The 14,504-nt window shown below is 55.7% G+C and overlaps 1 protein-coding gene across 1 annotated transcript in view; it reads left to right on the top strand.

The window, feature by feature from the left end:
* Positions 1-14,504, top strand: part of HSPG2 (heparan sulfate proteoglycan 2) — a 102,859-nt gene that overhangs the window by 57,525 nt on the left and 30,830 nt on the right. Inside the window, exons 36-52 of the mRNA XM_030805509.1 lie at positions 2,582-2,674; positions 3,026-3,106; positions 3,318-3,548; positions 4,179-4,292; positions 6,017-6,144; positions 6,289-6,375; positions 7,916-7,974; positions 8,150-8,317; positions 8,476-8,586; positions 10,726-10,826; positions 10,916-11,096; positions 12,196-12,321; positions 12,433-12,585; positions 12,663-12,805; positions 13,126-13,261; positions 13,344-13,498; positions 13,767-13,917. Coding sequence (XP_030661369.1) covers positions 2,582-2,674; positions 3,026-3,106; positions 3,318-3,548; positions 4,179-4,292; positions 6,017-6,144; positions 6,289-6,375; positions 7,916-7,974; positions 8,150-8,317; positions 8,476-8,586; positions 10,726-10,826; positions 10,916-11,096; positions 12,196-12,321; positions 12,433-12,585; positions 12,663-12,805; positions 13,126-13,261; positions 13,344-13,498; positions 13,767-13,917 — 2,218 coding nt within the window. The remainder of the gene's footprint in view (positions 1-2,581; positions 2,675-3,025; positions 3,107-3,317; positions 3,549-4,178; positions 4,293-6,016; positions 6,145-6,288; positions 6,376-7,915; positions 7,975-8,149; positions 8,318-8,475; positions 8,587-10,725; positions 10,827-10,915; positions 11,097-12,195; positions 12,322-12,432; positions 12,586-12,662; positions 12,806-13,125; positions 13,262-13,343; positions 13,499-13,766; positions 13,918-14,504) is intronic.

The following is a 14,504-nucleotide window of genomic DNA, read 5'->3' as shown; positions in this document are numbered from 1 at the left end:
CACGTTCAGGTCAGAGCACAGCTGAGACTGAACTCAGCTCTGCCCCTGTCCTTCAGCGGGCCCTGACCCCTGGCCCCGGCCCCTGACCCCTGACCCCTGTCAGAGGAGCTGTCTCGCCTGGGAGAGTTTCTCTAGTGCCTTTTCTCTGGGCTTCCTTGACCTTGTGTCTAGACGCTGGCCTAGTTTTGGGTACTTCACTCAGTCATTCAAGAAGCTTTAATTAAGTATTTACTGTGTGCTGCGTCGTGTACAGGCAGACTGGGCCCTGGCCTCCCAGAGTTCCCTTTCCGTCCGATTATCATTCCTGTCACCATCAGTGTCATTATTATTATCATCATGAGTGTTGGCATTGGCCTTAGATGAGTATTGATATTGCCTCTATTTTGTTCCAACAATTTCAAGTACCTCTTAAGAATACACGTAACAGGCGCGGTGGCTCACACCTGTAATCCCAGCACTTTGGGAGACTGGGGCAGGCGGCACACCTGAGGTCAGGAGTTCGAGACCAGCCTGGCCAACATGGTGAAACCCTGTCTCTACTAAAAATACAAAAACTAGCAGGGCGTGGTGGCAGGCACGTGTAATCCCACTACTTGGGAAGCTGAAGTGAGAGAATCACTTGAACCTGGGAGGCAGAGGTTACAGTCAGCTGAGATTGTGCCACTGTACTCCAGCCTAGGCAACAAGAATGAAACTCCATCCCAAAAAACAAACAAAAAAAAGAATAGGCGTGACATGTCACAAGGTACAGTCAGAGAAGTGAGACAGGGAGGTTGAGGGGTGAGGATGAGAAGTGATCTGCTGGAGCCGAGGGTGGAGCTGGAGTACTGCAGGGTTATCGAGCGTGATGTGCATTCTCAGACTGTGTGGAGTACCTCACCATTTGTGTCCTGTATTACTTAATCCTCGTGATACCCTTCAAAGTGGGTATTACTTTTACTTCCATTTCCATGTGAGAAAAGTAGGGCTCAGAGAGGTGAAGCAACTTGTCCAAGGCTATATAGCCAGTAGAGCTAGTTTGAACCCAGGTCATTCAGACCATGGAGTCTGCCATTTTAATCACTATGCTGGATCTGGGTACAACGGCTCACACCTGTAATCCCAGCACTTTGGGAGACTGACGCTGGAGGATCGCTTCAGGCCAGGAGTTGAGACCAGCTTAAGCAACATAGCGAAATGCTGTCTGTAAAAAAATAAATCGGCCGGGCATGGTGGCTCATGCCTGTAATCCCAGCATTTTGGGAGGCTGAGGCAGGACGATCGCTTGAGTCTAGGAGTTTGAGACCAGCCTGAGCAACATAGGGCGACCCCATCTCTATTTTTTAAAAAAGTGAAAAAATAAATAAAAATTGTTTAAAAACCACTGTGCTGTACACACCTGCAACTTGCTAGAAAGTCAGTCCCAGAAATGGCTGTGAACTTGCTGGCATTCAAAGCAAGCAGGAAACCAGTTATTTTGTGGTTATTTGGTTACACTCCAAAATTCCTTACCATGCCTTGAGCTCCCTGTAGCCATGTAGCCCAGGGCCATGTGTGTAATCAGTAGGTGTTTGATAAATGCTGGTGAGCTGAGTGAACACAGAAATGAACAAAGGGGTAGGTTTGATGCAGTTTGGTATTGAGATGAACGTCTGCCCTGGTGGCAGAGAAGAGAAAGGAAAGTCCTGTGGGGCAGAGCTGGGGGGCCTCAGCTGTCCACGTGAGGGTCCTCTGCAGCAAGAGTAAGGACTCTCCGGTCATGAGCAACACAGTGCCCAAGTCCAGTGGGCTTGTCTGCAACAAAGAATCTATCAGCTCATGCAACTGTGGAGTCTAAGCATGTCTGGTATCAGGCATGGCCTTATCCAGGGGCTCATTAGGGCTTTATCTTGGTTCTCCAGCTTCTCATCTGACTGCAGAAGGGACTTCCTCTGGCCTGGTAGAAAGAGCAGAAGTGCCCAGGTTACTTGTCTATCCCTGATGGGATGGCAAAGGGCAGTGGTAGGTTATGCAGATTGGCCAGGCCTGGCTCATGTCTCTGCTATAGAGGAGGAGGGGATCAGGGCCCTCAGACCACATGGTCTGCATGTGCGGAGAGAGTTGTTCTTTATAGAAAACCACGGTTTAGTTTCTAGAAAGGAGGAACTGGATTCTGGGCAAACAAAAACCACCTGCCTAGGAGGCAAGGCCTCCGAGGGGCTGCCCTAAGCCCCACCCCCATGGCTGAGAACTTTTGAAGCTTCCGCAGCCTCCCCATGGTGGTCATTGTCATTACCCTTGTCTGCCTTATGGGAAATTCCTGTAAATGAAAGCAGACCTGGAGTTTGTTCGCCAGCACCATCAGGCAATGGGGAATAGAGAAGCTTGCAGAGCAAAGAGGCTGCTCAGCATCACCACCACCATGTCTGGGGCTGCAGAGGAACTGAGAAATGTCCTGTTTCCCAGGCAGCCATGCACCCTGGCCTCTTGGTTTGGGCAGGGAGGCAGTGGGGGAGTGTAGCACAGGTGCAGAAAGGCCACCAGATGCTCCATCCCTCACCTGTATGGTCCAACACTCACACCCCAAGGTCAGCCGGTGACCTCTGGGCTTGCCTCTTTGCAGGTGGCGGCCTACGGTGGAAAGTTGCGATACACCCTCTCCTACACGGCAGGCCCACAGGGCAGCCCGCTCTCTGACCCCGACGTGCAGATCACGGTGAGCATTTGGATGCCATGCTGGGCGGGCAGAAGGGCAGGATGGAAGCCAGGGGCACCCTCGGCATTTGTCCTTTGTCCTTTCCATCCAGCACTCAGTTTCCTGGCACAGGCTGGGGGAGTTAGGCCCGTGCCCCCACATCCCTGTCTGGTTGGACACTACCCAAGCAGAGGATCCTGCTGCTGGGAGAAGGGGGCAGTGGGCATGTGCCTGACTCCTTTGGGCACGTGAGCTTGCAAGAGCAGAGAGGTGGGAGGCTGGGGGTTACAGAGAATCTAGGACTGGTGGAGGACACCCTGTCACCCCAGGGACCCCTCGGCTCCCCTTCCAATCCTGCTGGTGTCTTTCCAGGGCAACAACATCATGCTAGTGGCCTCCCAGCCAGCGCTGCAGGGCCCTGGGAGGAGGAGCTACGAGATCGTGTTCCGAGAGGTAAGGGGCACCTGGCCACGCTATGTCTAACCCCACCCCGCCCTCCATCCTGACTCGGAGCCTGGCTTTGATGCCCACCCTGCCTCTTGCTCCCCAACCTTCACCTGGCAGCTCTCAGTCAGTGCCTGTATGGCAGGAGTTGGGGGGTGGTGACTGTAGGAGCAGCCCACAAAGCCCACTGCCCCTGCCCACGTTGCCACCCCCAACCCAGGAATTCTGGCGCCGGCCCGATGGGCAGCCGGCCACACGCGAGCACCTCCTGATGGCACTGGCCGACCTGGATGAGCTCCTGATCCGGGCCACGTTCTCCTCCGTGCCGCTGGCGGCCAGCATCAGCGCAGTCAGCCTGGAGGTCGCCCAGCCGGGGCCCTCAAACGGACCCCGCGCCCTAGAGGTGGAGGAGTGCCGCTGCCCCCCAGGCTACATCGGTCTGTCCTGCCAGGTGAGTGTGTGGCCGGCTCCGCCACCTCTGCACAGGCACAGAGGCATCAGCAAGCAAATCAGCCGGCGTCGCCGCAGCCTTGATTACCATCATAACTGTAATGACCCCTGCATCTGGGCCCTGCATGTATTCCTCCTGACAGCCCTGAGTTACATATCGTTATCCCCTTTAACAGGTAAAAAAAATAGAGGTGCTGAGGGGTGAGTGTGTCCCAAGGGCACACGGCTAATGTGTGGCAGAAACTAATTTGAACCTGGGTCTGATTGACTCCAAAGCCCAGCATGTCCTAACCACGGGGCAGTGCAGCCTCAAGCTTGGGCCACACTCTCCGGAGGTTAAAACCCAGTTCATGCCCTTGAGGGGGCCCACCAGAGACAGGGAGCCAATTCAGAAACACAGATTTCTCCGGCCCAAAGCGCAGCATGGAGATGCCTCTGAGAGGTGAACAGTGTGGACTGGGAGAGGGCCGCGGGCAGGAGGACAGACTGAGCAGAAGTGGGGAGGCAGGGGTGCCAGCCTGTGATGTTCCCGGGTCACCCGTGGGAGGACACTGGAGGGAGGGGTTCTAGGTCTGCTGGCTGTGGGTGGGGCACACTGAGAACAGAGGCCAACCTTCCTTTCTGCCCCTAGGACTGCGCGCCTGGTCACACGCGCACCGGGAGTGGGCTCTACCTCGGCCACTGCGAGCTGTGTGAATGCAATGGCCACTCAGACCTGTGCCACCCAGAGACTGGGGCCTGCTCGGTGAGCTGCAAGCGAGGCCAGGACGGGGGGTCAGCTCAGCTGGGCCTGGGTGGAGGACCAGGGCTGGACAAGGCAGGCATCAATCCAGGGGATCAAGGTCATGGGGCATGGCCTGTGGTTCAAAGCACCTGGGTCAGCAGGCCAGGTCACCGGGGATGGTGGGGTGGCCAGAGCTATGGAATAACATCCTTCCATGTAAAGAAAACTTTGGTTCTTTACTACTTTTTTCTTTTTCTTAAAAAAAAAAGTTTTATCTAATAGAGATGGGGTCTCACTTTGTTGCTCAGAAGGTCTTAAACTCCTGAGCTCAAGCAATCCACCTGCCTTGGCCTCTCAAAGTGCTGGGATTACAGGCGTGAGCCACCACACCTGGCCTTTTTACTTTTTTTTTTCTTTTTTGAGACAGGGTCTCAGTCTCGTTCTGTTGTCCGGGCTGGAGTGCAGTGACCTAATATTGGCTCACCGCAACCTCTGCCTCCTGGGTTCAAGTGATTCTCATGCCTCAGCCTCCCGAGTAGCTGGGACTACAGATGTGAGCCACTGCGCCTGGCCTCATTACATACATTTTTTATACCTCGACTTTTTAGAGTAGCATGTAGATAGCTCCCCAGGGTACACGGTGAAGGGGCAGGTGGTTGACAGCCATAACCTAAACTTGGAGCAAGGAACACCCTATGTTGATACAACAAACGTGAATCTCTTTGGAGGAGAATCTGTAACCCACATGTTTTTATGAGGATGCACGTATTTTCTTTTTTTTTTTTTTTTTTTTTTTTTTGAGATGGAGTCTCGCTCTTGTCACCCAGGCTGGAGTGCAATGGCACAATCTCTGCTCACTGCAAGCTCCGCCTCCCAGGTTCATGCCATTCTCCTGCCTCAGCCTCCTGAGTAGCTGGGATTACAGGCACCGGCCACCCTGCCTGGCGAATTTTTGTATTTTTAGTAGAGATGGGGTTTCACCCTGTTGGCAGGCTGGTCTCGAACTCCTGATCTCAGGTGATCCACCCACCTCGGCCTCCCAAAGTGCTGGGATTACAGGCATGAGCCACTGTGCCTGGCTGACAATACACATTTTTAATGCTCTGCCCCCAGATACCTGAGTGTATACCTTTCCTTTGCTATCACAGGTACTTAGGGAGAAAATAGAATTAGCATCACCCTTTTGACAGCTATTTGGATGGATGTACTTTTTAATTTATCCAATTCCCTATTCATGGATGTTTAGGTTTGTTTCTAGCTTTTTTTTTTTTTTTTTTGAGACAGAGTCTTGCTCTGTTGCCCAGGCTGGAGTGCAGTGGTGCAATCTCAGCTCACTCCAACCTCCACCTCCTGGATTCAAGCAACTCTCCTGCCTCAGCCTCCCGAGTAGCTGGGACTATAGACGCACACCACCCCACCCAGCTAATTTTCGTATTTGTTAGTAGAGATGGGGTTTCACCATGTTGGCCAGTTGGCCTTGAACTCCTGACCTCAGGTGATCCACCCACCTCGGCCTCCCAGAGTGCTGGGATTACAGGCATGAGCCACTGTGCCCAGCCCATTTTGCTTTTTATAAACACCACGGAGATGAGTGTCCTTATGATGAAATCTGTGTGCCCTTCCATGATTCTTTCTTTAAGATGAGTTCACAAACTTGGAATTTCTAGATCAAGGGATTACAACCCTGAAAGGCTTCTGGTAAATTTGGCCTAATGGCTGGTGCCCGCCCCCCTTGTGCCCTGCAGCAATGCCAGCACAACGCCGCAGGGGAGTTCTGTGAGCTTTGTGCTCCTGGCTACTATGGAGATGCCACAGCCGGGACGCCTGAGGACTGCCAGCCCTGTGCCTGCCCGCTGACCAACCCAGAGAACATGTGGGTACCCTAGCTTAAGGCCCAAGGACACACTTCCACGGGGGAATGAATGGAAGACATTGCATTGGCTTTTGGGGCAGAAGTGAAGGGAGCAAGATGGAAAGTGGGCTTCCCATGACCTGACCTTTGCCTCCCCGATCCCAGGTTTTCCCGCACCTGTGAGAGCCTGGGAGCCGGTGGGTACCGCTGCACGGCCTGCGAACCCGGCTACACTGGCCAGTACTGTGAGCAGTAAGTTTGTAAACAGAAGTAGGGGAAGGGTGGAGGACAAATGGTGGACTCCCAAGTGAGAGCCTTAAAGGGTGTTGCTCAGAAAAGTCTCTTCTAGGATTATGCTCCTTCCCTGCCCCAAACCCTTCTAAGATGCCACATTGCCCTTGGGACAAGCCCAACCTCCTTAGGCAGCTTTACTGTAGCAGCCTCATCCCACTTCTGACACCCAACTCTGTACTTTAGCTGGGCTTAACTTTTTAAATTCTTTTTCTTTTTTTTTTTTTTTTTCAACTGAGACAGGGTCTCACTGTGTTGCCCAGGCTGGTCTTAAACTCCTGAGCTCAAGCCGTCCTCCTGCTTCAGCCTCTCAAAGTGCTGGGATTACAGGCGTGAGCCACCACGCCTGGCCACTTTTTGAATTCTTGATGTTCAGGACTTGCTTATGCTGTTCCCTCTGCATGAAACAGTCTTCACCCCTAAACCATCCGTTCCTGGCTAACTTCCACTTAGCCTTCAGACCCAGCTTCATGCACTCATTCAGCAAATCTTTATCAAGCAGCTCCTGTGCACCACGCTGTGTGCTGAGGTGTTGGAGAGAATGGAGTGAACAGAACAGATTCCACCCCAGCCCTTACGGAGTCTGCCACCTAATAAGAGATCAGCCCTAATGGGAGATCAGACAGGGAAAAAGTGATTGTGCAAATGTATGTTTACAAACCATGATAAGTTATCTGAAAGAAGAGTACAGCCTGCTCTGAGGTAATACGAGAAGTCCCATCTTCTTGGAAGCCTCCCTGGCTGTCCAGGCTGGGCCAGTGCCCTCCTCTGCACCCACACAGCCCTGAGACGCTTCCTGCACTCTCATTTTCGCATAGAATTTCCATGTTGGGTTCCCAACTAGTAAGTCCCACAGACCAGGGACTTCATCATGTTCACTGTTGTGTTTCCAACCCCTGTAGCACATGCCTGGCATGCAGTCATTGCTTAATGGACGTTTGCTGGCCAGTCGTGGTGGCTCACGCTTATAATCCCAGCACTTTGGGAGGCTGAGGTGGGCGGATCATGAGGTCAGGAGATTGAGACCGTCCTGGCTAGCACAGTGAAACCCTGCCTCTACTAAAAATACAAAAAATTAGCTGGGCGTGGTGGTGCACCCCTGCAGTCCCAGCTAATCGGGAGGCTGAGGCAGGAGAATGGTGTGAACCCGGGAGGCGGGGCTTGCAGTTAGCCGAGATCGCGCCACTGCACTTGAGCCTGGGTGACAGAGCGAGAATCTGTCTCAAAAAAAGAAAAATGGACATTTGCTGAATTAATTTCTCTGGAGAATAAAGACCTTACCTCCCTCATCACCCAACCTGCTAACACTCCCTTACACTCCCCTTTCTCAGTCCACCAGCGCCCTTTGTTGCAGCCTGTCTGGTCCCCAAAGGGCTTCCAGAGCTCTGAGCCTCCTCACCTGACATTGGGCGGCCTGCTGAGCTTCTGGCTCCCCAAGTCCACCATTGAGGCACTGGGGCCCTTGAGGCCTGACATTGCCGGCCCTTGTTCCCCCTTACAGGTGTGCCCCAGGTTACGTGGGTAACCCCAGTGTGCAAGGGGGCCGGTGCCTGCCAGAGAGTAAGTGGGACCATGGCCCAGGATGGGAACGATTGGCAAGGCAGGGAGCCCTGGGAATTTGGGGGATACTGGGTCTGGGGCACAGGGCTGAGGGTGGGGTACCCCAGCTTTTGGGAGAGCAGAGATACCGAAGACAATGCTGAAAGGCCCCTCCTGTCCCGGCCCCCACCCCCAGCAAACCAAGCCCCACTGGTGGTCGAGGTCCATCCTGCTCGAAGCATAGTGCCCCAAGGTGGCTCCCACTCCCTGCGGTGCCAGGTCAGTGGGAGCCCACCCCACTACTTCTATTGGTCCCGTGAGGATGGGCGGCCTGTGCCCAGCAGCACCCAGCAGCGACATCAAGGTACCCATGGCCCTAGGCTCCTCAGCCCCAAGAGCCATCCCAGTGGGAGGGGAGGCAGGGGCCTGTCCCTGCCCTAGTGGGGTCCTGTCCTTGCGCATGGGGCTGGATGTGAGAAAGAGTGTATCTGCACCAACAAGCTCCTGTCTCCTCCCCACCAGGCTCCGAGCTCCACTTCCCCAGCGTCCAGCCCTCGGATGCCGGGGTCTACATTTGTACCTGCCGTAATCTCCACCAATCCAATACCAGCCGGGCAGAGCTGCTAGTCACTGGTGAGTCCCTATGCCCCCTGTAACCAAGACTGCCTGTCTTGGGCTGGGCTGCAGGCTGCAGATTCAGGCAGATGGTACATTCACCTGCTGGGAGGGGCCAGTGGTTGCCTGGACAGTCAGCGGCCATGGAGATGAGGAGAGGTGGCAGAATCAAGACTCATTTTAGAGGTAGGATTGGCAGGACTTGACTGATCAGTGAGGGCAAAAGAAAATGGTGGGCTGGGTGCGGTGGCTCATGCCTATAATCCCAGCACTTTGGGAGGCCGAGTTGGGCAGATCATGAGGTCAGGATTTCGAGACCAGCCTGGCCAACATGGTAAAACCCCGTCTCTAGTAAAAATGAAAAAATTAGCTGGGCATGGTGGTACACACCTATAATCCCAGCTACTCGGGAGAACTGAGGCAGGAGAATTGCTTGAACCTGGGAGGTGGAGGTTGCAGTGAGCCAAGATTGTGCCACCGCATTCCAGCCTGGGCAACAGAGCAAGACTCTGTCTTAAAAAAATAATAATGCACCTCAGAGTCACCCTGCCCTGGCGTCCAGGGAAAAGTGAGACAGGGATGGGAAGGCATCCATAAAGGCTGTGTCATCAAGCAGATTGCCACCCTTAGCAGTTGTTGCTTAGTACAACTGAGGAAGCTTTTAAAGGGAGCCAGTGTAAAACACGCACCTCAAAGTCACCCTGCCCTGGGGTCCAGGGAGCTGCAGTATGTCTAGGCCAGCTCCTGTCAGTCATTGACTGAGACCTATTCTGGGAGCATCAAGTCCCCTGCACGTCTCTCCCACCCATGGGTGTGCACTGTGGGCTCCAGTGGCCTGAGAAAGCCCTCAATGCAAAGAAGTGCAGTGGCTGGCAGAAGTCAGGCAGGTGGGCACAGGGACGGAGCGTGGCTAGGCCACCAGCAGCACAGGCTACAAACAGGTCAGAGAGAATCACAGGTTTGCTTTGGACGTATTAGAGTCTGAGACGTTTGGGAAGATATCTCATCGAGTCCACCAGGCAGGCGTTTGGGTGTGTGAGTCTGAACTCCGGTAAGAGGCCCCAGCCAGAGAAATGAGTCTGGGTGCTGTTGGCACAGGGATGGTGTTCAAGGGAGAGTGTGGCCCGAGGACAGGGCCCCAGCCCAGAGTCCCGAGGAGCTCCAATGTGAACACATCAAATGGAAGAGGAAGGGCAGGAAGAGCCTGAGAGAGTGTAGCCATGAGGCGGGAGGAGACAGGGGGCATCATGGGAATCAAAGGGAAAAGGGCTTCCAGGGCAGCCTCCCCGCTGGGAAGTCACATAAGGGCAGAGAAATAGCCCTTGGAGGTCGTGCTTTGACAAGAGCGGTTTTCAGTGGAGAGAAGGGATAGAAACCAGATTGGAAGGAGGCGACGCATGGGTGGGAAGCGGCGAGTGTGGACAACTCCCGCAAGAGTCTTGGCTCTGAAGGGAGGCCAGGAAATGGGTCACTGGCTGCGAGAGCATGAGGTCAAGGGAGAGTTTTCAGAAATGGGAAATCCTAGAATGCACTCTGGACCGAAGTGATCGCATGAGAAGGAGGAGACGCTGACGTCGCGAGGGCGGGAGAAGCCGTGGGGAGGGGTGGCACTCAGGCGCAGCGGTGGGATGGGGTGGGGGGCAGGAGAAGGGGCCTGTCCTTCAGGGACCCGTACCTAGAGAGCTGGTAGCTTTGAGAGGCTAGGAAAACCCCTGACTAGTCGTTTTGATTTTCTCAATAAGTGTGTGTCAGCGCCACTAGCTAAGAAAGTGGAAGCGTGGTTGGAGAGGCTGGAGGAGATGGGAGGAGGTGTGAAATAGTTGTTTCTGGGGGATAGAAACTCAAACCAGACGGAGAAACCCAGTTGGAGTGAAGTGTGTTGTGTCAGGAGCTCATTGTGGTCTGTGATCAGGAACTGGAGCCAAGTGGACCTATGGTGTAATGTTCCCCAACCACATCCCGTGGCCGCTCTGTGCTGGCGAGGAGGGCGGGGGTGGTGGGGTTCAGCCAGAATGGGGGAGGGAGGCGCCGGGGATAGAATGAGCTAGGCTGGACCAGGAAGGAAGTGATGCCTGGAGGTTTTGGAGAAAGACAAAGTGACCACAGGACCAGGGCCTAGCCAGCACCGGCTCAGGGGGTGGCTTCCCGTCCCCGCAGAGGCTCCAAGCAAGCCCATCACAGTGACAGTGGAGGAGCAGCGGAGCCAGAGCGTGCGCCCCGGAGCTGACGTCACCTTCATCTGCACAGCCAAAAGCAAGGTGTGCAGGTCAGGGAGTGGGGATGGAGGAAGCCTGTCTTCTGGGGTCTCTGAGCCCCACCCATGACCCCCTTTCACCTTGCCCTGCAGTCCCCAGCCTATACCCTGGTGTGGACCCGCCTGCACAATGGGAAACTGCCCACCCGAGCCATGGATTTCAACGGCATCCTGACCATTCGCAATGTCCAGCTGAGTGATGCGGGCACCTACGTGTGCACCGGCTCCAACATGTTTGCCATGGACCAGGGCACAGCCACTCTACACGTGCAGGGTACACCTCCCATCTATACCTGATTCTCCCACCCCAGCTCTCCCCCCATGCCCACCAGGATTAGCACAGCATTTCTGCATTCTGCTGATCATTTCTGAGCACCTGCTGCATGCCTGGGCCTGGTCTACACTCTGCAGAAGCAGGGGAAAGAAGCCTGTACAGTATCTCGGTCCTCCTGAAGTACACGTTCTAGGCAGGCAGACCATAAGCATGGGAATAAATGAACAAGCAAGATAACTACACATGGCGATGAGTGCCAGGCTAGGAATGATGAGAAAGCAAGAAACGAGGTAGGAGAAGGCCAGGTGTGGTGGCTCACACCTGTAAGCCCAGCACTTTGGGAGGCTGAGGCAGGGGATCACTTGAGGTCAGGAGTTCCAGACCAGCCTGGCCAACATGGTGAAACCCTGTCTCTACTAAAAATACAAAAACTAGCTGAGTGTGGTGGCAGGTGCCTATAATCCCAGCTACTCAGGATGCTGAGGTAGGAGAATCGCTTGAACCCGGGAGGCAGAGGTTGCAGTGAGCCAAGATTGCGCCATTGCACTCCAGCCTGGGTGACAGAGCGAGAATCCATCTCAGAAAAAATAAATAAAATAAAACAACATGGGAGAGGCAGGGGCTACTCTATTCAGGGCAGTCAAGGAGGGCCTCTCTGAGGAGGTGACACCTAAGCTGAGACCTGAAGGAAAGGTAGGCATTGAGCGACTTAGAGAGTTGGCAGAGTGTTCTTGGCAGAGGGAGCAGCACATGGCAAGGCCTTGAGGCAGGAGCACGTTGCTGTGTTTGAGGAACAGCAGAGACCACGTGGCTGGGGCTGTGGGAGGGAGGATGGGTGTGGGCAGATGGGAGAGCATGGAGTATGTGATGGATCAGGGTAGGAATTTTGGATTTTATTCTAAAAGCAACAGGGAGTCATGGACAGGTCTCAAGGTGGGAGGTCACAAGGTCCTGTTGACATTTCCAAAGCTCCCTCTGGCTCCTGTATGCACAGATGGCCGTGGAGCGCTAGCCTGGAAGCAGAGCGGCAGCAGGACTGTTGTGTGAGTCAGACGACACTCCCCACCCTGACTGCATGTTCCTTTTCCTCCCTCATCAGCCTCGGGCACCTCGTCCGCCCCCGTGGTCTCCATCCACCCGCCACAGCTCACAGTGCAGCCCGGGCAACTGGCGGAGTTCCGCTGCAGCGCCACAGGGAGCCCCACGCCCACCCTCGAGTGGACAGGTGAGGCCATGATGGGAATGACATTCAGGGCCTGACTCTCCTGGGTGTGGGAGGGGAGGGGCAGGACTCTGAGCAGGCTTGGTGGGTGCTGACCCCGCGTCTACTCGTCAGGGGGCCCCGGCGGCCAGCTCCCTGCGAAGGCACAAATCCACGGCGGCATCCTGCGCCTGCCAGCCGTCGAGCCCACGGATCAGGCCCAGTACTTGTGCCGAGCCCACAGCAGCGCTGGGCAGCAGGTGGCCAGGGCTGTGCTCCACGTGCATGGTGAGAGGCCAGGCTCAGGGTGGGGGCCGGGAGTGTGCTCAGCCCAGGGCGCGTCCTCACGGGACTCTTGTCTGCAGGGGGCGGTGGGCCCAGAGTCCAAGTGAGCCCAGAGAGGACCCAGGTCCACGAAGGCCGCACCGTCAGGCTGTACTGCAGGGCTGCAGGCGTGCCGAGTGCCACCATCACCTGGAGGAAGGAAGGGGGCAGCCTCCCACCACAGGTGAGGAGATGGGCCCACCCAGGAGGAGGAGGCCCACAGGCTCTGCAAAGAGTGCCAGCCACCTTCCCTCCCCCTCCATGCCCCACCCCACCTCCTCCTCTGTGGCTCCCTTCATCTCCAAGACGGTGGCCTCCTGCCCCTGCATCCCAGCAGGGAGCCCCTGCCGTCTTCTTGGCTGCCTGGCATTTGTCCTCCTTCACGCCCCACTGGGCTCTAATATTGGTCCTGCACCTGCCTCTCCCTTTTATGCCCCATCTGTCCCCCTGGCCAGCCATTGTCCAGCTGCCTCTGGGGCAGCTGACCCTTCTCACCCATGGCAGGCCCGGTCGGAGCGCACAGACATCGCGACACTGCTCATCCCAGCCATCACGACTGCTGACGCTGGCTTCTACCTCTGTGTGGCCACCAGCCCCGCAGGCACCGCCCAGGCCCGGATCCAAGTGGTTGTCCTTTCAGGTGCGGGCCCTCTGGGAACGGAGGGGTGGGGAGGGCAAGCCGGGGCTCCCCTGGGGCCTGCTGACCCCTCCTCTGGCCCCAGCCTCAGATGCCAGCCCACCGCCCGTGAAGATTGAGTCCTCATCGCCTTCTGTGACAGAAGGGCAGACACTCGACCTCAACTGTGTGGTGGCAGGGTCAGCCCATGCCCAGGTCACCTGGTACAGGCGAGGGGGTAGCCTGCCTCCCCACACCCAGGTATGTGGGCCCTGAGCCTATGGCAGGGGACCCAGGGTGCAGGGGCTGTGGCGGAGGCGGGGCCTGTACGCAGGGGCGGGGGAGGCAGCCCACTGCCCCACACGTTCCACCAGCAGAAGCCAGGCCTCGTCTCCCTCCCCGCCAGCTTCTAGCATGGGATGGCTCAGAGCAAAGCCAGTGAGAGTTTGAATGAATCACTGAGGCTGAGGGAGTGGTGACAACAGCCCCTGTCCCTGTCCTCATGTACCTCTGGCTCCTCCTGGCCCAGGTCCACGGCTCCCGTCTGCGGCTCCCCCAGGTCTCACCAGCTGATTCTGGAGAATATGTGTGTCGTGTGGAGAATGGATCGGGCCCCAAGGAGGCCTCCATTACTGTCTCTGTCCTCCACGGCTCCCATTCTGGCCCCAGCTACACCCCAGGTGAGGAGCCAGGTGTGGCTGGGCTGGGGCTGAGCCCTAGAAGCTCCCAAGGAAGATGCCTGTGGCTTCTTCAGTGGGACCAGGACAGGGGGGCATGCCAGCCAGGCTTTGACCCTTCAGTGCCTGCTCAGAGAGAGGAGGGGGTTGAGTGGACGGGAGGGAGGTTAAGGCTGGTCCAGCTTACCTGGACTCCCTGTGAGTGACTGTTTCAGAATTTGTCAGGAAGCAGCAGAGTGTCCGGGTTGAACACGAAGCTGGGAGTCATCTGAACTGGTTCAAATCCCAGATCTGCCCCTTAGCAACCTTGAACTAGCTTTTACCTTTTGGGGCCTCAGATTCATCTATGAAATGGAGCAGTACCGCTCACCTGCTTGGTCATGGTGTGGTTTATTTTTATTTTTATTTATTTATTTATTTGTTTTTTTTTTTTTTTTTTTTTTGAGAGGGAGTCTCGCTCTGTCACCCAGGCTGGAGTGCAGTGGCACATGATCTCGGCTCACTGCAAGCTCCGCCTTCTGGGTTCACACCATTCTTCTGCCTCAGCCTTCCGAGTAGCAGGGACTACAGGCACGCCCGCCACCAGGCCG

This window comes from Nomascus leucogenys, chromosome 24 (genome assembly GCF_006542625.1).
Source record: "Nomascus leucogenys isolate Asia chromosome 24, Asia_NLE_v1, whole genome shotgun sequence".
NCBI classification, from domain to species: domain Eukaryota; kingdom Metazoa; phylum Chordata; class Mammalia; order Primates; family Hylobatidae; genus Nomascus; species Nomascus leucogenys.
The sequence above is the reverse complement of the archived record's forward strand: the minus strand, read 5'-3'. Positions and strand labels throughout refer to the sequence as shown.